Raw genomic sequence first — 22,350 nt, 5'->3', positions numbered from 1 at the left:
TTTAGGATGGATAGTATGCAAATTGGGATGCAGCAATAATAAATATAACATACATTTTTTTTTATTATTATTTTATTATTTTTTTATTATATTTTTTTTACAGAGCAATACAAAAAGCAACAGCAATTATCATGACAAAAAAGAAAAAGAAAAAAAAAGGACAAAAGAATTTTTTTAAAGCCATTATTATATCAGTTCCTCCAGTATTATAGATGGATCAACAATGTTACACATACAGTTGAAGTTAGAATAATTAGCCCCCTTGAATTATCAGCACCCCGGTTTATTTTTTTCAACACATTTCTAAACATAATAGTTTTAATAACTCATCTCTAATAACTGATTTGTTTTATCTTTGCCATGATGACAGTAAATAATATTTGACTAGATATTTTTCAAGACACTTCTATACAGCTTAAAGTGACATTTAAAGGCTTAACTAGGTTAATTAGGTTAACTAGGCAGGTTAGGGTAATTAGACAAGTTATTGTAGAGTGATGGTTTGTTCTGTAGACTATCGAAACAAAATTAGCTTAAAGGGGCTAATAATTTTGACATTAAAATGGTTTTAAAAAATGAAAAACTGCTTTTATTCTAGCCGAAATAAAACAAATAAGACTTTCTCCAGAAGAAAAATATTATCAGACATACTGTGAAAATTTCCTTGCTTTGTTAAACATCATTTGGAAAATATTAAAAAAAAAAAATAAAAAAAAAATCTAAGGGGGGCTAATCATTCCTAGATAGACAACTGTATCTATCTAGGGCAGTGGGCGCAGGCAATATAGTGATCTTGCAGACGATGACAGCGTTATACCTTTAAACTGTTATCCTGGGCATTTGAGAAATAATTAAAAAAGGGTTTCCAGGTGGCTTCGAAGCCAGCATTGTTATCAGAAAGATTGTGTTTTAGTCTCTCTAAACGTAAAGTGCTAGAGAATTCTGAAATCCAGGATTTAAAAAGTGATTCAGATGCTTTTTTCCATAAACAAAGAATAATTTTCTTAACTAACACCATTCCATAGCAATAATCTTTAAGCACTGATAGAAAAAGCATGTGACTTGCTCCAAGTGATGGCACTTTCTCTAGCGGGAAAACTCTGGAAGGCATGTAAATTATTCTTCTCTTATTAATTTTAGCTAAAATTTCAGGATACACAAATACTAGATCATAGTAAACGATTTGTCAACTCTGTTACTGCGACATTTTAGTGAATTTCTCATTCACATTGTACAACAACATGCAGAAAACATACATTTCTGTTTTAGATGTTCCAGCGTTTAGATGTTCCAACGTCCGAGGCTCAGACACACTCTCCCTATTCAAAACTAGATTAAAGACCTATCTGTTTAGTAAAGCATACACTCAGTGCATCACTTAGCGGGCTTCCACACAGGTTTCTGCACCTTGTTTGATTAGCTATGCTAATTATTCTCTTTATTCTTCATTTCCACCTGGGGATACTCTTCCCGAGGCCCTCAGACTATGCAGAGTCACTAATTCGATCCAAGACCAACGACGAGATGATCCCAAGGTTTCCATATCCTGGACCAGGCCGTATCCTGAACAGCTACTGTGGTGGTCATGGAGGAGTGGAGAACATGAGACTGATTCCTGTGACGCTCCAGAGACAGACGAGTCTCCGCTGAGGCCAGTTTCCAGCCTCCGCCGCCGAGACTGCAGCTCTGCACAAGACGTTTGGCCAGCGGAGAAATTAAAATGGTCGTGCCCAACTGAGCCTGGTTTCTCTAAAGGTTTTTTTCCTCACTTCTGCCATTAGTGAAGTTTTTTTTCCCTCTCCGCTGTCGCCACTGGCTTGCATGGTTCGGGATCTGTAGAGCTGCGCATCGTTGGATTTGCTCTTCAGTGTTTGGACTCTCAGTAGTGATTATTAAACCACACTGAACTGAGCTCAACTGAACTGAACTTAAACACTACAAACTGAACTACACTGTTCCTATTTACTATGACCTTTTATGTGAAGCTGCTTTGACACAATCTACATTGTATAAGCGCTATACAAACAAAGGTGAATTGAATTGAATTCATTTAGCGTCCAGTTTGAGGTTAGCATCTTGAGCACAAAATAATGGATAATGTTGACTCTGTTATAGTTTATAAAGCAGAGCTTGCAAAAATGGGCGTCATGGTAGCAATAATGGAATAATTTTACTGTAAATTACATATTTGCTGTATACATAATTTCAAGAAAATAAATGACAATACTTTAAAATGTACCCACAATTCTGGAACACAACATTAATACAACAGTGTACTCACATCAGTAAGTTCATTCACATTACAACCAGCCTCCAGCAACAGTCTGATACACTCATAATGACCCCCTTCAGATGCCAAATGCAAAGCTGTCATGCCATCCTGATAAAAGACCACAGTAGATTAAGATTAAAACCCAAAAGTCTCACAAGAGCATGCAAGACAGAGATCTTCTGGAGTAAAGCTAATAATAATTACTGGAACTAGAAGATTTCTATGAGAATACATGGTTTCTGCAGGCGTGCTAACACAATGTTACCATGCCTTGGTGTGGACTCAAATTAATGCATTGTTATCTTAAAAGTTCTTAGTGTGAATGAATTGGGCTTTAGACCTACAGTATTTCTTTCATCGATGTTCTCCCCAGTGTCCATGATCTTCTGTAGGACGTCGCTGTGGCCCTGCTTAGCTGCCAAATGCAGTGCAGTGTCTCCATGCTGCATTTGTGAACATTGCATTAGTGCTGCATCATATATGATAATGTCACAAATCTGGGTCCCATTAGAAAGTTCTTAAAACAACATCAGTTTTTCAGCATCTTTTTAATGTATGTGCAAAATTAAAACATTGCACGAAATGAATTTTAGAAATAACATTTCTGAATAAAACACTGTTTTTATCCCATGTGGTTCAAGAAAATAAAAATGGCCACTTTCTGGAAAATTAAAAAAATATATTATATAAAAAATAATATATATATAAAAAAATATATTAAGAATAACTAAAATAGTTTCTGCAAGCAGAGAAACCACTTTAGCTTCATTCCCTCCACAGTAAAGAAGTTAAGTAAAGAAGATGACAAACAAACTCTGTCACGTTATCTTGAGTTTGGAGGCATGTTACTTATGTTTACTAAAAGGATTGCGTAAGAGGGAACTATACAAATAAAATTTTTCAAGGCATTTATTCAGTAAATGTGACGCTGGATCACAAAATCAGCCTTATGTTACATAGGTATATTTTTGAAAATACCCAAAAATGCACTGTTTGGTGATTGATTTTTCTGAATGACATTAACTAAAGATCATGTTCCATGAAGATATTTTGTACATTTCCTACTGTAAATATATCAAAACTCAATTTTTGATTAGTGGTGTATATTAGGGGTGTGACGATAACCGCATCACCGCCTTACCGCCATAATGAGATGTCAACCGCGGTGATGTGGTTATTACCATCATCACCGCCCATTTTAGTTTATTATTTATTTTTGCTTGTGAATCTTTCAGGACTGTATAGAAAAACAGAATAAACTAAATAAAAGGCCTGCCCTTTGTATTTTCCACTTAAATTACAAATTTAGATTACGAAACGAAAACACTGAGTCCTTTTTAATAACCAGCATAGGCTGTTTTTATTTTAAGCTTATTTTAATAAAGCAGGCCTACTAACTCAAATCAATCGCTCCACAGAAAATAAAAGCACCGCTATAATTTCTATATCCCAATCCCTTTATTAACATTTTTAATACAAGTCATTGGAAGTTACTCTATTTGGTAGGTATGACCTGTAGATTTAGTTATCTACTTCTCAACATTCAAAGTGGGTAAAAAAGGTTAGTTAAAGAGGTCCTAAGACAAGAACACACATTGTTTTGGTTTTACGTCAACTTGATGAAAGATTTTGATTAAATGTAGTCAACTGTATACCAGTTGGCATACTACAGCAAAGAAAAAGTTTGGACAGTATAGAAAAAAATGCAAATAAAAAAAGTAGAGATTTCTAAATGTAATTTGACTTGTATTTCATTGCAGACAATACAAACATTATTAAATGCGATCCTCGTGATTATTATTGTTTTTTTTTTTTGTTGGTTTTTTTTATTAACATGTATTCCAAATTTGGTTCTTGCAACACATTTCAAAAAAAGTTGGAAGAGGTAAGCATTTACCACTTTGTAATGTTGCTATTCCTTTTCACGACATTTAAAAAGACTTTAGGGACTGAAGACACCAAGTGATGAAGTTTTTCAGGTGTATTTGTGACTTATTCCTCCTGCAAACAAGTGCTTAAAGTGGGCAACAGTACAGGGTCTTCATTGTCGCATTTTGCGCTTCAAAATACGCCACACATTCTCTTTTGGAGACAGGTTAGGACTGCGGGCAGGCCAGTCAAGTGCCTGTCCTCTTCCTTCGCAGCCAGGACTTTGTGATATGTTCAGAATGTGGTTTTGCATGGTTTTGTTAAAATATGCATGGACCCTGGCTTTTGGACTTGTTGCTGGTAACAGTCTGGATGATCCTTTTGTTCTTTGGTCCGGAGCACACGGCATCCATTTCTCCCCAAAAAATACCTGAAATACATTCATCTGTCCACAGTAGACGTTTCCAGTGTGTGATGGTTCATCCCAGCCTTTGAGCCCAGAGATGTAAATGGCGCTCCTGTACAGTTTTAATTGCCATTTAAGGATGTAACTACATATTGTGGTACTTGACAAAGGTTTGCTAAACAAGTCCTGAGCCCATTTGGTGATATCGCTCAGAGATGAATGAGGTTTCTTGATGCAGTGCCGCCTGAGGGATCGGAGATCACGGTAGTTCAGCTTAGGCTTGTGCCCTTGTCCTTTACACACTGAAATTCCTTCAGATTCCTTGAATCTTTTAATGATGTTATGCACTGTTGAAGGTGAAATATACAAATATCTTCCTATCCGAGTGCCTTGGACTAATTTCTGTTGTTGTTTTGATGAATCCCTTACCCAAAGAGCACCAACCAAATATTTGAGTTACCCCTGAGTGCTTATTGTTTGTCTTTCTGTCTTCCTATCTTTCTTTTTGTTTTTAAACATTTCAATAATTTTCTCACATATTTGTTGGCAAAGTGATTCTCGACCCATCTTTGCTCCTTAAGGACTAGACCTTTCTTGGATGCAGCTTTTGTACCAAATCATAATTACAATCACCTGTTGACATCACCTGTTTTAAATCACATCATTATATAACCGATTTACCTGATTACTAGCCCTAAACTGCTCCTGTCCCAACTTTGTGTTGCAAGAATCAAAATTGGAATGTGTGTTTATTTTGGGAAGAAAAAAAAACAATAAAAATCATGAGGAACACATTAAATAATGTTTGTTGTATTGTCTGAAATAAAACAAAAGTCAAAGTAAATTTGGAAATCTACTTTCTTTTTTTATTTGCCTTTTCCATACTGTGCCAACTTTTCTGATTTGGGTTTGTATAAATATCATATCAAATGTTGACTACAGTATACCATAAATATCATAATTTGGGTGGTCAGAGTTTTTTTAAATGACCTAAATCAAGACTTCGAATCAAATACTTTAGCATGCAAAAGTCAAATTTAAGCATATAAGACATATACTATATTTTCCCAACAACATAACTGTAGCTAATGATATGCAGAGTGGCTAGTAACTTTGGAAAATGACTAGCAAGCAAACAAAGTCAAGCCCAGCTCATCACAAATGTGCTTCTATTCCAATTTATGTGCATATCTTTTATCATTTAAAAATGTATCCAACCAAGTTGAGCTGATATGATTATTATGCAAATTTAATTAGAAAGTCTCTAAAATGTCCTCTACTTTGGCATTTTGCATTTGGTGAAATCTAATTAGCACCCACTGAGGGGCGTCTGTGCACATGTGACTCTTGCCGTTCCTCACCTTGTCTTTGAGGTTATGGGCACAGCCCATGCCAATGAGAAACTCCACCACCTCCAGGTGTCCTTGCTCTGCGGCCAGATGAAATGCGGTCTTGCCTGACTGACACAGCAGATGGAGACATGTTAGAAAGGACATCATGATCTACATTTTAAAAAAGCTTTACTACAGAACAACAGTTCACCTAAAACTGCAAATTCTGTCATCATTTACTCTTCACTTGTCACAAACCTGTTTGGTATCTTTCTTCTGTTGAACACAAAAGAAGATATTTTGAAGAAGGTTGATGGTTACAGGTTTCCACATTTCTTCATCGTAATTTCGTTTACGTTCAACAGAAGATTTTTTATATTTGGGTGAACTATCCCTTTAACTTCACTTTTAGAACTTACTTCCAACAAGGATTCAATGTACAAAGGTTACAGTTATTTTTAGATCACAATTCTGAATATTGCCACTGACTTCCAAAGTAGGAAAAACAAATACTATGTAAGTCAATGGTTACAGGTTTACAACTCTCAACATTGTAATTTCTTTTGCGGTCAACAGAAGAAAGAAACTCAAGGTAAGAAAAATAAAGCTCTGGAACCACTTAAGAGCAAGCACATTTTTATATTTGAGTGAACTATCCCTATAACTTCCCTTTTAGAACTTACTACCATCAGGAATTCAATCAGAAAAGGTTACTGTGGCTTTTTAGATCACAATTTGGAATTTTTTCCTTAGAATTGAGTTTTTATTTTCGCAATTTAACTTTTTTTTTTTTTTGTTTCTATTACCAAATTTTAAATAAATAAATAAATAAATTATAAAAAGAATATACGTAGTTAAAGTCAGAATGATTAGCCCACCTGAATTATTAGCCCCCCTGTTTATTTTTTAAGTTAAGTTAATCAAGTTCTGTTTAACAGAGATATTTTTTCAACACATTTCTAAACATAATAGTTTTAATAATTCATTTATAATAACTGATTTATGTTATCTTTGCCATGATGACAGTAGATAATATTTGACTAGATATTTTTCAAGACACTTCTATACAGCTTAAAGTGACATTTAAAGGCTTAACTAGGTTAATTAGGTTAACTAGGCAGGTTAGGGTAATTAGGCAAGTTATTGTATAACGATGGTTTGTTCTGTGGAATATCGAAAAAAAATATAGCTTAAATGGGTTAATAATTTTGACCTTAAAATGGTGTTTAAAAAAAAATGTTAAAAACTGCTTTTATTCTAGCTGAAATAAAACAAATAAGACTTTCTCCAGAAGAAAAAATATCATGAGACATACTGTGAAAATTTCCTTGCTATGTTACACATCATTTCATAGCAGTGTGGTATTCTGCACTAACAGCACTTGTACAGCCTCTTCACACTTGTGGTGTATTACTCCGCCCACATAGAGAGATAAGCAGAAGAGTGAACAACTCTTTACAGTCCACAATGTAGACAAATATTGCAGCTGTTGAACACCATTATGTACTTTTGAGGCTTTTTCAGGCAATAATGTAGTTGTTTAGACTGCAACTATCCAGCTTATTTGTAAGGATGGTGCCTATTTTAAAATATTTATAACTTTGGACTTTCAGTGCGTCAGCGGCCATCAACATGCAGAGCAAAGAAATTGATGGTTGACCTCCACAAGATGGGGCCAGGACCGCATAATATGTCCTTAGGTGAAAAAAAACTCAGCGTTTTCTTTTCGTATTACAAACAGGTTAGTGGCATTTTAAGTTGATCTATCTCTTTTATATTTTGTAGTGCTGTATTTATACCATTGTAATCTGGTAGTGTTTGCTTCGATTTGGCTTTATTTGGGTTCTTTATGGTGATATCCCGATTGCAACAGAGAAATACTGGAAAAAAACTCTTTAGACTGATGGCATATAATATTAAATGTGAGCAAAATCACCTGTTTTGTCATCATTTTAGACATTATGCTAGAGAATCAATCAAATACTAGCTCTAAAGTGACATTTGTGAAGTATCAGCGGTTTCTGCTGTTCTGAGCTGCAGATATAAAGAAAGTAGTTCCTTGTACAAAATGATTTTTGAGACTCTCCCTGTTAGATTTTCTTTGTATACACTCGATTATGCCGTCGAACTGTTGTATAAATGCAATATCACACTCTTAGCAGTGTGATATGTCTGTATATAGTCACTGGTGGGACACTAAGGCACTCAGCCTGTGGCCTTGAGCCAACGCACGCCTCTAACCAGTGCTGATATACAGCCATATCACACTGCTACTCGTGTGATAATGCTCATACATATTAGTTGTTTATTTTGTTTTATCTGTTTATACATTTTTTTTGTATTTATCCTTTTTTTAAACTTCACCTGATATTGATGTTTTTTATTATTTGTTTACGTTTATGAAGAGCTTTGAGTTGCAAAAGAGCTATTCAATTTTTTATTATTAATATTATTATATCTTTTAGTTTGAATGGAATTTTATGTAAAAACTGCTAAAGATCAATATTATTTGTTTATTTTTCAACTGGCTACAAAACAAACTATTTGCCTAATTACCCTAACTTGCCTAGTTAACTTAATTAACCTAGTTAAGCCTTTAAAAAGCACTTGAATACTAGTATCTTGCAAAATAACTAGCAAAAAATGTATGTACTTAAAAAGACTGAATGTATATTTATAAATATATGTATTCTTCATGCTAAACAGATGATTTCTTCAAATTGGTCATAAATACTGATGAAAAGTGAAGTTTATTTATTAACTAATTTCGAGAGGATCACGTGCTTATGATTGCTAGTGGCTGGTCCTGCATTATCCAATTCTTAATGCACCAATCAGACGACTCTTCGTTTTGAAGAATCCCCCCTATCCACCCCTACTCCTCCTTCTTCCTAGATGGGTGACATGGTGGCCCAGTGCTTAGCAATGTTGCCTCACAGCAAGAATGTCTCTGGTTCCAGAATTTACCAAACCAGCAGACATTTCTGTGCGGAGTTTGCATTTTCTCCCCGTGCTCACGTGGGTTTCCCCCGGGTTCCTCCCACCGTCCAAAAAACATGCAATATAAAGTTTATTGACTAATCCAAACCGGAACTATAGACATGCTCCTAGTTAATGGTTATCTCTCAAGAGCAATCACTGGCTGTTCATTGGTTATTACAGCAGAGGAGTTCTTGAGATCTAACTGAGCTCAAACTCCCCTCTCGCCTTGCAATGAGCCCCGGGCTCGAGGATCTTATGAGCTCAGGGCTCTCTCCCGGGACAGCATGCCAAACAAGCTTTATAATCAATCATCAGCTAAGTGTGAACTCTTGAAATACTGAGAAGTTTTTTTGTTTTGTTTTTACTTCTGTATTATTGGAGTGTAAAGTAATAAAGAAATTAAAATATTAAAAGACAAAAGAAATTAGTTGTGTTTAAAAGCATTTAAAAACAATCTTTTCTCTATTAAACACTTGGGAAATATTTGAAAAAGAATAATAATAATTTTGCCTTCAACTGTATATTAAAGAACCGAGTGCACAATTAACCCAGTTTACATGACAAATTTAAAAACATTATACTTCAATTATCATGGTTAAAGAGACAAAAAAGCAGCAATTCTCACGTTTTCGACTTTATTAAGCTGAACATTTTCCAGATCCTCCATGATATACTCCAGAATGGTGACGTGTCCCCTCTGGGCAGCACAGTGCAGGAGATTCAAGCCATTCTGAAGACAAAAAAATAAACAGCTTAGTCAGAGAGATGCATTTAAATGATGCTGAAGTCTGAATCTAGGACAGTACGAACATCCAGCTCATTAGCTTTGGCTAGTGTGTTTAAAGGCCATAAAAGACATCAGAACAATATTCGTCAAGAGCCCAGTCAACCGTGCTCTGATGGTGAGACTGGTTTATGAGAGATCAAAAACTTACTTTGTTTTCAGTGGTGAGCTTTGCTCCGGTTGAGACGAGGATCTTTAGGATAGTCAGGTGACCAAACCATGCTGCCAAGAGCAGAGCGTTCATACCAAACTAGAAAATAAATGAGTCCCAATGGATTCAGTCAGAAGGCTTTCAAAAAACAAGTTCTTCTAGCGATAATGAGGACAAAGGCTTTGAACACGAAACAAACATATTTATATTTTATTTTTATTACATTTAATGTTTTTAAAACCAAAAGAAAATGCAGTGATATTTATTTTTCAATTATTTTTTATTTTATTTTTATATTCCGTTTGTTATTACTTTAACCAAATGAATATAAACACATACACACACAGTTGAAGTTAGACTTATTAGCCCCTCTGTTTATTTTTTTCCCTAATTTCTGTTTAATGGCGAGAATACTTTTCTAAACATAATAGTTTTAATAACTCATCTCTAATAACTGATTTATTTTATCTTTGCCATGATGACAGTAAATAATATTTGACTAGAAATTTTTCATATACTTCTATACAGCTTAAAGTGACATTAAAGGCTTAACTAGGGTAATTAGGTTAACTAGGCAGGTTAGGGTAATTAGGCAAGTCATTGCATAATGATGGTTTGTTCTGTAGACTATCTGGAAAAAAAAAATAGCTTAAATGGGTTAATAATTTTGACCTTAAAATGGTTTTTAAAAAAATGAAAAACTGCTTTTATTCTAGCCGAAATAAAACAAATAAAACTTTCTCCAGAAGAAAAAATATTATCAGACATACTGTGAAAATTTCCTTGATCTGTTAAACATCATTTGGGAAATATTTCAAAGAGAAAAAAAAAGAGGAGGATAATAATTCTGACTTCAACTATATATATATATATATATATATATATATATATATATATATATATATATTTTTTTTTTTTATTATTATTTTTTTTTATTTTATTTATCATATTAATTTATTTAACCAAAAGAACATGCAGTGATATTTATTTTTTGATTATCTTTTATTTCATTTTTATATTATGCTTATTATTTCTTTAACCAAAAGACTATGCAGTGATATCTATTATTTTTTTTTTATATTTATTATTTGGTTATCTTTTATTACATTTATTATTTCCTTAACCAAAATAATATGAAGTGATATTTATTATTTTATACTTTTTTTATTAAGTTTATTATTTCTTTAACCAAAAGAATATTCAGTAATATGTATATTTTATTTTTATGTTGTTTATTATTTTTTAACCAAAAGATTATACAGTGATATTTAATATTTCAATTTTATATTACATTTATAATTTCTTTAACCAAAAGAATATGCAGAGATATGTTTTATTTAAATTTTTTATTATATTTATTATGTTTTTATTTATTTTAATTTTCTGCACAGTTTTCTTAAAATAAAAATGCGTTCATTGTATTAATCAGTTGGTAACACTTTACAATTAGGTTCATTAGTTAATGTATTTACTAACATGAACTTATCATGAACAACATTTGTACAGAATTTATTAATCATAATTGAACATTTACTATTGCATTAACATCCAAGTCCGTGCTTGTTAACATTAGTCAATGCACCGTGAGTTAACATCAACTAACAATGAACAACTGTATTTTCACTAACTAACATGAACAAATACTGTAGTAAATGTATCGTTCATTGTTTGTTCATGTTAGTAAATGCATTAATTAACATTAACTAATGAACCTTATTGTAAAGTGCGACCAATCAGTTAACTATAACCTTACCTGAAGTACTTGACTGACTACATGGAATAAATATATTATAATAATTTCTTAAATATAAAATTATAATAATTATAAAAATATACTTAATCAATTTTAATTTATGATTGATTTAATTTTTATTCTAGAATTTAGTGGCTTTAGTGGTTTGTTGTTGGTGTCAAGGTTGTGTAAAAAATAATTGTAATAAATAAATGTAATATTTAATTATATCAAATTATAATAACATTTAGATATACACAGTTTTATGATCTCTAAGCACTATATATATATATATATATATATATATATATATATATATATATATATATATATATATATATATATAAATGTGAACATTACTCTGCAGGCCTATTTGTATGAACGCTAAAATGAAGTGAAATTAAAATATTGCAGTTTTACATTTATAAACATAGACTTTCAACAACAAATGTCTATAATTTTTTATCTAAAATTGAATCTTAATTTCCTTAATGAAAAAACACCCATGCATATATTAGTTACCTACTTAGTTATCTGAAAATATTTGGCCGTGTGTTTCAGCATCACTCATTGTATCTTCAATCATTTTCTGGTTGTTAGTTTAACACGTTTATAGCCTCCAGTGCTTTACAGCACACATGCTGGATGAACAGCAGCACATTAAAGATTTATCAAGTGGAGCATTATAGCATTATTCCTCCCATTTGTGCTCATGCCGTAAACAAACATGAAACTTCAAAACACATTCAGCCTGAATTTGAACGTTCACTGTTCATATACAGCTGAAGTCAGAATTTTTAGTCCTCCTGAATTATTAACCCCAATTTATGTTTGACGGAAAAAAGATTTGCTCAACACCTTTCTAAACATAATAGTTTTAATAACTCATTTCTAATAACAATGACAGAACACAATATTTTAGTAGATATTTGTCAAGATACTAGCATTCAGCTTAAAGTTACATTTATAGACAAGTCATTGTATGAAAGTGGTTTGCTCTGTAGACAATCCACAATATTGCTTAAAGGGGCTAATAATATTGACCTTAAAATGCTTTAAAAAATTAAAACTGCTTTTATTCTAGCCAAAATAAAACAAATCAGACTATCTCCAGAAGAAAAAATATTATAGGAAATACTGTGAAAAATTCCTTGCTCTGGTAAACATCATTTGGCAAACATTTGAAAAAGAAATTCACAGGAGGGCGAATCATTTTGACTTCATCTGTATACACTTTTGAACTAAACTGAATGTATTTGATACATACGCTGTCCATATCATCCACATCCATGTCGTGGTCCAGCAGCAAACGCAGCGCCTGTTCACTGCCGGCTCCAGCTGCCCAGTGCAGGGCCTTACGGTCCATCTGTCGAAACCGAAATTCACAGAATGAAACAACCATACTGAATCATGAGTGGTAAATACTGCCGTCTGGGGTAAAAACAGGGTCATATCCTGTGTTTCCGTCACTCTGGGGCATAACTGGGAAAAACAACACATTCCAGGCAGTGAAACTGGCATAGTGAACGGCAGCTATACTTCCTCTTTCCAAGAAGTAGTGATCCGCATGGTCCAAGTACCATAGTAATTATAGTTATAGTAAAAACAAGTAATTGGCTTTCTTGTTTTTGTTTTCCAAACAGAAATACAAAGAAAATTTCTTTCTTCAAAGATGCTTTTATCACATTTTGTTCATTCATTGATTTTCCTTCGGCTTATTTATCGGAGGTCGCCACAGCGAAATTAACCACCAACTTATTCAGCAAATGTTTTACACAGCCGATGCCCTTCCAGCTGCAACCTAGTACTGGGAAACACCCATCCACACTCATTCACACACATACACTACAGCCAGTTTAGGTTATTCAATTCACCTATAACGCATGTCTTTGGACTGTGGGGGAAACTCAAGCCAACACAAAAATGCCAGCTAACCCAGCTGGGACACGAACCAGCGACCTATTGCTGTGAGGCGACAGTGCTAACCGCTGAGCCACCGTGTCACCCCACATTTTGTTTTTACACACAAAATGAAAATGCAATAAAACCAAATGAATAAACAGCTTTCAATTTTGTTCTCTGTGTGGGCAGGAATGAAATGCTCCCCTCTCGGCTGATTATATTTATTTTACATTCTTCAGGAAACAAAACCACAAATCAATGCCTCCCTCAGTGCGTTAAAAACAATTTACTCCCTCCACCCTCTTTTTAAATCAATCAATCCCATTTAGGCACGGGTTAAAGTAAAAAAAAATTCTGAGCCTGAACTTTTTTCTTTGGGGGGGGGGGGGGACTGCACAGAAGGACTTACTTCAAATATTGTCGATAATACCAAAATTAAAGTAACAAAAGCTTGAAGTGCTTCAACTGGTAAACTGAGACTGAGATAGACTCTCTTCAATGATTATGCTTTGCACCATTTATTTAAAAGTACTATGTCAAATAAAGTGTTTTCTTCTAAACAATAACAAGCGCTCAAAGTGCTGAAGAACTGAACTGCTAAACTGAAGATTAGAAGTGAAATCAAGGCCATTATCACTTATTTTTCTTTTTTTCTGGGTTGTAAGCAAAGTCCTGCAAACTCTTTTTAAGACATTTGGACCAGAAGATGGAGCTGGTCCAGTGGAGGAGGCTGAGGGTGTGCTGTTTGTCAAATCAGGTTTTTTTCTTCCGTCAAATAAAAATATCAGGCTACTTCAAATCGATCGCTTCACAGGAAATATGCATTAAATTAATGCTCCGCTGTTATTAATATTTCACACAACCTCTGTCAACATTTTTAATGAAAGTCATTAGATTAAAGATTATGTCTTATGATAATGACTTATTCCCCCCATCTCACTCGCGGTTCATGTGTGTGCGCGCTGTGTGTGATGAAAGAAAATGGCAATGAACAAGGCTCATATGTTGACCTTTTATATTACAATTTTAATTTTGTTGTTTACATATGATATTGCATTAATTTGCAGACATGTTTTATAAGCTGTAAAATAAAAGCCTCAGTTTGGTGCGGAGTTATCATTATACAAAAATCAAGAAAGACTTTGGATTTGTTTGATTCATACATTATGTAGGCTATTTTAAAACCTGATATTATATAAGAACTATTAATAACTGTAATTTTCCAAATGGAAAAAAGGTTGGTTTGTTGGTTGTACACTAAATCATCAATAGCCTGTTTGTTGAGTTTATGACGCGGCTCCAGGCAGCACAGAGGCGATCAGCATCAGCGCTGGTTTATGTCAACTCATCTGTGTCAATCTGTGACCAGAAATATCCTTCTTTCATTTTGCTTCTTTGACAAAACACGTCTGTGGACACCTGTGTTTGCACGTGTTACTGTCCCGCGAGTTAACAAACATGGGCCGATCACAAAGAGCACAGCTTTCTGTTCCAAAAACGTGAGGTGCACCGCACTGCCTTTTATGTTGATGAGAAAGAGAAGCGCGTGCTCTTTTGCATGTCACTAGGAAACGACTGAATCAACTAACCCGTATTTTGCGCGAGTCGTGTTGCTGTTGATGTTATAATTGTAATTTTTAATAATAATGTGATATTCAAGATCTGTAAATTAATACAGCTCTGGATGACTTGAAACAGCGACCACAAGTCTCTCCTCCATCATTAAAAGTTTGCCGTAGTCGCCTTGACCAGGGGCGTAGCAACCGAGGGGGGGAAGGGGGGATACGTCCCCCTTACTTTTAGAGACAGACCATTTAGAAACAGGTGATTAATAATTATATGAACGCATGATCTCATACAGCATCCCCCCACCCCCGCCCCCACCACTTTTAAAATGTCTGCTATGCCCCTGGCCTTGACAACACTAACCCTGCTGTCACCTCAACAGAAACCCTGCAGTGCTTTCATTTGATTGAAGAATGAAAAAGACGCGACTGATGTAAAATGTTTTTTTCCACTCGAGCACACAGCGCGCAACAACAAAACGTGAAGCGCCCAGGGTGCATAAGCAGCTCGTAAAACACTCGCGGCCATTAGTAAACCATTCAACAGATGCCCCTCTAAACGCAAAAAGCATGTTCGCTGTGATCGGTCCCTTATGCTGCCAAACTTTTTAAATATATAAAATAATATTTTTGAATCTTTTAACTGATACAATTAATCAATTACAAATGCACCCTTTCGGTTAACGGTTAATTGATTTTGATTTGAGCATACCTAATTAAACCGCGCAAGCTCTAAAATAGTATTATTTTTTTTCCCTCACGGTCACACACCGGAGATCTGGCACGGTGCCAGAATACTTTAAGCTCTGCATTTAGGTCATCAATTATTCAATTCTCAATTATTAAAAACATACAATTTGTGTAACGTTGAAACAGAAGTTCATGACTGTATGCTTTAGAGTGTGATTTTTCTCAACAATCTATCTTATTTTTACAGTGAAGGTGATTTTTTTTGTGGTAGATGTGATATTTCTCATGATGAGAGATTCCAGATATTCAATTAGTTGTATCTCGGCCAAATATTGTCCTATCCTAACAAAGTATACAGCAATGCAAATCATATATACAGTTAAGGTCAGAATTATTATCCCCCCTTTGAGTTTTTTCTCTTTTATATATTTCCCAAATGATGTTTAACAGAGCAAGGAAATTTTCACAGTATGTCTGATAAGTCTTATTTGTTTTATTTCGGCTAGAATGAAAGCAGTTTTAAACATTTTTAAAACCATTTTAAAATGATTAAAAAACATTTTTGACCAATCTTCACAATTATAAGCCCCTTTAAGCTATATATTTTTCCAATTATCTACAGAACAAACCATCGTTATACAATAACTTGCCTAATTACCCTAACCTGCCTAGTTAACCTAATTAACCTAGTTAAGCCTTTAAATGTCACTTTAAGCTGTATAGAAGTGTCTTAAAAAATATCTAGTCAAATATTATTTACTGTCATCATGGCAAAGATAAAATAAATTAGTTATTAGAAATGAGTTATTAAAACTATTATGTTTAGAAATGTGTTGAAAAAAATCTTCTCTCCGGTAAACAGAAATTGGGGAAAAAATAAACAGGAGGGCTAATAATTCTGACTTCAACTGTATGTGTAACATTGTTGATCCATCTATAATACTGGAGGAACTGTATATTCAACTTGACTGTTTTTGGTGGTCTTTGGTCACACGTAGGCTTGTGCCGGTATTCGGTAATGCGATAAATCACGGTAATGAATATGCACGATATTGTTATCGCGGGCACTTCAAAATACCGTGAAAAATAATAGATCCGAATTTATATTCTTAGAACGCGCCTTAGCTTATTTTCCATCAACCGCTTGAAGAAACACTGCGTATATGCTGCGCAGAACTGATGCGCACTCTGATGTAAACAATCCCCACATGTAGAAGCACTGTGTGCACGCAGGGCGCGCCGCCGCTGCCACCGCTCTCTAATCCTCACACGAAGAAGAAGCATGGCGGAAGGAGCAACGCTGTCGACAATTTATCCCCCTTCAAAAAGGGTAAAGTCAGAGGTTTGGAAATATTTTGGGTTCCAAAAAAATGCAGAGGGATTGCTGATCGAAGACGGTTTCCCTTTGCACGTTCACTTTGATATAATTGCTCAAGTTTACTTTTATATTGTGTATTGTTTTATTTATATTTATTTGTATTTAAATGTTTGAAGTACTTTTAGTTAATTAAAAAGTTATTAAAGTTACTATGTTGACGAAACTGAAGTTTTTTTTGTGTTTTTTTTACCTGTTTCTCTAGTAAAATTACAATATCGTGATAATACCGTATACCGTGATAAAAGCTCAAGCAATTAATCGCAGCATGAAAATGTGATACCGGCACATGCCTAGTCACACGTATATTGTGACGTACATTTGCAATACTTCAATCATTTTGATATATTGTGCAGCCCAAGTCAGTATCAACCCTTTCTTGTAGTTAGACAGCAAGATCTCACCTTATTTTTGACTTTGATGTCCACTCCTCTCCTGATCAACTCCTGCATTCTCTCCGTGTCGTTCCTTTTTGCAGCGTCATGAAACTCCTTCTCCGAGCGAAGCACTGGAATGAAATGAAAGAAGAAGAAGACACAAATAATATATGTTATACACAGGTACAAACATCAGCAGGCGGCAAGATACAAACATGCATCAACATTATTTAAATCTAATGTTTTGGTGTAGGGCAGCACATTGGCTCAGTGTTAGCACTATCACCTCACAGCAAGAAGGTCCCTGGTTCGAGTCCCTGCTGTGTCGGTTGGCATTTCTGTGTGAAGTCTGCATGTTCTCCCCGTGTTGGCGTGGGTGATCCGGTTTCCCCCACAGTTCAAAGACATGCGTTATAGGTGAATTGTGTAAACAAAATTGGCCGTAGTGTGAGTGTGTGTGTGAGTGCGTATGGGCAATTCCCAGTATTGGGTTGCGGCTGGAAGGACATCTGCTTCATAAAACATATGCTGGAATAGTTGGCGGTTCATTCTGTTATGGCGAACTCTGATAAATCAGAGACTTAGGACAATGAATGAATGTTTTGATGTATCGTGTTCATCTCAAATCACCTCAGTCAAAGCTTTTAGACTATGTACACACAGTTATAGGCAATTCTTTTTGTTTGGCTAGTAAAAAAAAAGCATTTTAAATAAACAATAAATAATCATTTTAAGGTCAATATTATTAGCCCCCTAAAAAAATGTTTTCATCAGTTGTTTACAGAACAAAACTTGCCTAGTTAACCTAATTAACACAGCTCTCTGTTCCTAGCTCTGTCTGTCAATGGATCACCAGCTTTCTGACAGATAGACAGCAGCAAGTCAGAATGGGCAAAATCACATCCGACAGCCGCACCATCAGCACTGGTGCCCCCCAGGGATGTGTTCTTTCTCCACTGCTCTTCTCCCTGTACACCAACGACTGCACTGCAAAAGACCCCTCCATCAAACTCATTAAGTTTGCAGACGACACTACTGTTATCGGCCTCATCCAGAACGGTGACGAGTCTGCATACAGACAGGAGGTGGAGCGGCTGGCGTTATGGTGCAGATACAACAACCTGGAGCTGAACACGCTCAAAACAGTGGAGATGATAGTGGACTTCATGAGAAACCCCCCTGCACTCCCCCCATTCTCCATCATGAACAGCACTGTGGTTGCAGTAGAGTCATTCAGGTTCCTGGGCACCACCATCTCTCAGGATCTGAAGTGGCACATTCATATAGACTCTATTGTGAAGAAAGCCCAGCAGAGACTGTACTTCCTACGTCAGCTGAGGAAGTTCAACCTGCCACAGGAGCTACTCGTACAGTTCTACTAAGCTGTCATCCAATCCATCCTCTGCACTTCAATCATCGTCTGGTTCGGCTCAGCTGCCAAAACCGACCTCCGTAGACTACAGCGAATAGTCCGGACTGCTGAACGAATCACTGGCACAACCCTTCCTACACTTCAAGAACTGTACTCTTCCAGAGTGAGTAAAAGGGCTCGCAAAATCACTCTGGACGCCTCACACCCAGCACACTACCTGTTCGAACTGTTACCGTCTGGTCGGCGCTTCAGAGCACCAAGCACAAAAACAGCCAGACACAAGAAAAGTTTCTTTCCTCAGGCTGTCTACCTTATGAACAGTTAAATATTCCCCTTCTGTGCAATAAATATGTGCAATACTTTCTCATACGCACTTGTACACAGCACCTTATAACCTGTATATGCATAACAATCTGTACACACAACTCAACATCCAGGTTTCTTCACTAACCGCATCTGTTTAATGTTCATCATTTTTTATTATTATTATTTTATTTTTTCTGATTTACTTTGTGTTGTCACTTGTCACTTTATGTACACTGGAAGCTTCTGTAGTCAAAACAAATTCCTTGTGTGTGTGAAGCACACTTGGCAATAAAACTGATTCTGATTCTGATTAACCTAGTTAAGCCTTTAAATTGCACTTTAAACTGAATACTAGGGTCTTGCAAACAGGCATGGGCCAGTAAAAGATACTGACTGTATAATAACCTTGGATAAAAATATCACAGTTTCATGGCATTGTGATTGCTGCTCTAAAATATATTATTTTTAAATGTCAGAGTAAAAACAACAACTTTTTTCCACTTTGAACACAAAATATTTTATTATAAGTAACATTTAGAATATTTTGGAGCAGTAAACATGTCAGGCAAAATAATTAAAATGAATTATTGACTTGTGCTGTCTTCATTAGTTTTAAAAACACTAATTTCTTCTCAATTTAAAACAGCATCTTTGGAGATACTTTTGTCCTAAAAAACTTAAAACAAAATGTAAAATAAAAACTCTTGTATATAACGTAGGAAGGATTTAGCAGAAAATTTTGGCCCTTTTAAAACCTTGACTTTTCCAAACCGTGGCATACCTTGAAAACGGTTATCGTCTCATGCTTGCAAATATTTATTTATTTATTTATTTATTTATTTATTTATTTATTTATAATACCATATCAGCAGTCTTGGCTATATTTATGGCAAAACCTATACTAAATATACAACATATAAAATCCAATGATATCGATTTCTTAATAAACATTCTTTTTACGAAAAAAAAAACGCACTCAAATAACAACACTGAATAGAATCATACACAATTGTTTTGCGTGATTAATGATGAATATTCAAAACCCCTCCAGAAGACACCTTTTTAAACAATTCCCTTAAAATATTTCCTGAATTAAAATGTTCTTTAATAACATTTAAAAATACAGATTCTATTAAAAAAATTGTTTTATCGTCAGAATATTCTTACACAAGTAACAAAATAGGTTTTTCTTCTCCTTTCAATAAATATGAGTGTGTACTTCTTAAGTTACCTCATATATACAGTGCTCAGCATAATTGAATACACCCCATTTTGAAAATGAATATTTGAATCCAATTCTCAGTGAATATGGGCAATGTATTTTGGTGCATTTAAACAAAACAGATTTATTAAACAGATATATTTATTAAAATAATATTTGTCACCAAACATATTTCAAAGTTGAAAGATAATACAATTAAATTCAAGCAAAATCTTGCAAAAAAAAAAAATACAATCTACAAAATTTCAACTAAATTTTAACATTTTTTTTTTAAATTTGTATTTAATATGTCTCTATAACAGTGATGTGGTGGCACAGTGGGTAGCACTCTCGCCTCACAGCAAGAAGGTTGCTGGTTTGAGCCTAGGCTGGGTCAGTTGGCATTTCTGTGTGGAGTTTGCATGTTCTCCCTGCGGCCGTGTGGGTTTCCTCTGGGTCCTCCGGTTTCCCCCACAGTCCAAAGACATGCAGTACAGGTGAATTGAGTAAGCTAAATAGTCCGTAGTGTATGTGTGTAAATGAATGCGTGTGGATGTTTCCCAGGGATGGGTTGCAGCTGGAAAGGCATCTGCTGCGTGAAATGTATGCTCGATAAGTTGGTGGTTCATTCCACTGTGGCAAGCGCAGATTAATAAAGGGACTAAGCCGAAAAGAAAATGAATGGATTTTTCTATAACATATAAATTAGAATGTACTTGTTTTTGGACTGTTATCACAAGTTATTTTGTAAGATAAGCTCCAGATTTGGCTTCAGTACTGACTAATCTAATGTATATGCACAAACATAATATTGTATGGCTTCCTATTAAAAATATGAATTTAAAAGATAGATTTGTGAGGGGTGTACTCATTTATGCTGAGCACTGCAGAACCTGTTCATGTATATTTTCAAAATGTTAATTATTTCTTTCATTTACAAATGGATCCACTTCATATAATTTGTTGTTGCATCCCATTCCCCTTGACATTTCTCAATAAAATACAGATTCAAAGCAAGTTTGGTATCTCGCAAATAACTAGTAATACTCTTATAACTGACTTAAAAGAAGTTAGTTATTAGAAACTAACTATTAAAACTATTATGGTCAAAAATGTGCCTAAAAAATCTCTGTTAAACAGCATTTGGGAAAAATTTTAATATCACAATCATTTTGTCTTCAACTGTAACGTTATATAGCCTTTTTTATATATAAATTAGTGCTCAAAAACATCTCCAAATGAAACTTTTTACAATTAGGCCATATGTTAAGATTTTATAGTTGAATTGTGTGACTGTAAAATGTAAGGATATTAGAAAACAATCATGAGAGGAGGTTGTATGTAACTGACAGATCAACACAGCTCTACAAAACGAGTCTCTTCAGCGTGGTAACATTACAAATCTTACAATACAGTAGTCACAGTTAGATTTATAAGCCAGCTCAGACATTGAGATGATAAATATTTTAACTGGTGAATATATTTCCCACACTTGCCCCAGTTTCTATCCGCACCGCACTACAACACAATCTTTTCATTCTTTCAATACTCACATATATCGTCTTCAGAAACCAGTCCGTCTTCCATCGTCGTCGGTCGACGGTGTTACGTCTTCAATGTGAGCATCTTCTGATATATATCTAGTAGATTTTCATATTTTATGTGATGTTCGGCAGCGTTTCTGTGCGATTTTCACTCAGCCGAGCTCAAGCCTGCCGCTTTGGGAAATGACGAATCCTACTGAAGCCAACAAACGTTTTGCCTCATGAATATTAATTACGCCATGCGGATATCTCTTCGGTTTCCTCCAATGGCGAACGTTGCAAATTTAAATATTAACCCGTCACCTCCAATGGCGTGTTTCTAGTAATGAATATTGAATTAAATGGGTAGACGTCGCTTTTGACGTTCCAATGGTGAAAGGCTAGTTATGAATATTTAATTTATTTGATGTAACTTTACTCTCAAGCAGGAAAATAACATGATAGCTTATTGTATACAGTCAAAGACGCGCGCTTTGTCATGTTAAATAAGA

At 34.8% G+C, this 22,350-nt stretch overlaps 1 protein-coding gene across 1 annotated transcript in view; it reads right to left on the bottom strand.

The window, feature by feature from the left end:
- The window catches only part of ankdd1a (ankyrin repeat and death domain containing 1A), a 34,982-nt gene extending 12,957 nt beyond the window's left edge, over window positions 1–22,025 (bottom strand). Inside the window, exons 1-8 of the mRNA XM_056462701.1 lie at window positions 21,869–22,025; window positions 17,464–17,567; window positions 12,795–12,893; window positions 9,796–9,894; window positions 9,486–9,590; window positions 5,909–6,007; window positions 2,617–2,715; window positions 2,282–2,380 (exon numbers count right to left, since the gene is read on the bottom strand). Coding sequence (XP_056318676.1) covers window positions 2,282–2,380; window positions 2,617–2,715; window positions 5,909–6,007; window positions 9,486–9,590; window positions 9,796–9,894; window positions 12,795–12,893; window positions 17,464–17,567; window positions 21,869–21,902 — 738 coding nt within the window. The 5' untranslated portion in view covers window positions 21,903–22,025. The remainder of the gene's footprint in view (window positions 1–2,281; window positions 2,381–2,616; window positions 2,716–5,908; window positions 6,008–9,485; window positions 9,591–9,795; window positions 9,895–12,794; window positions 12,894–17,463; window positions 17,568–21,868) is intronic.
- Between the last annotated feature and the right edge of the window lie 325 nt (window positions 22,026–22,350).

Source organism: Danio aesculapii, chromosome 7 (assembly GCF_903798145.1).
Source record: "Danio aesculapii chromosome 7, fDanAes4.1, whole genome shotgun sequence".
Taxonomy (NCBI): Eukaryota; Metazoa; Chordata; class Actinopteri; order Cypriniformes; family Danionidae; genus Danio; species Danio aesculapii.
Note: the sequence above shows the minus strand (reverse complement) of the source record. Positions and strands in the feature narration are given on the sequence as shown.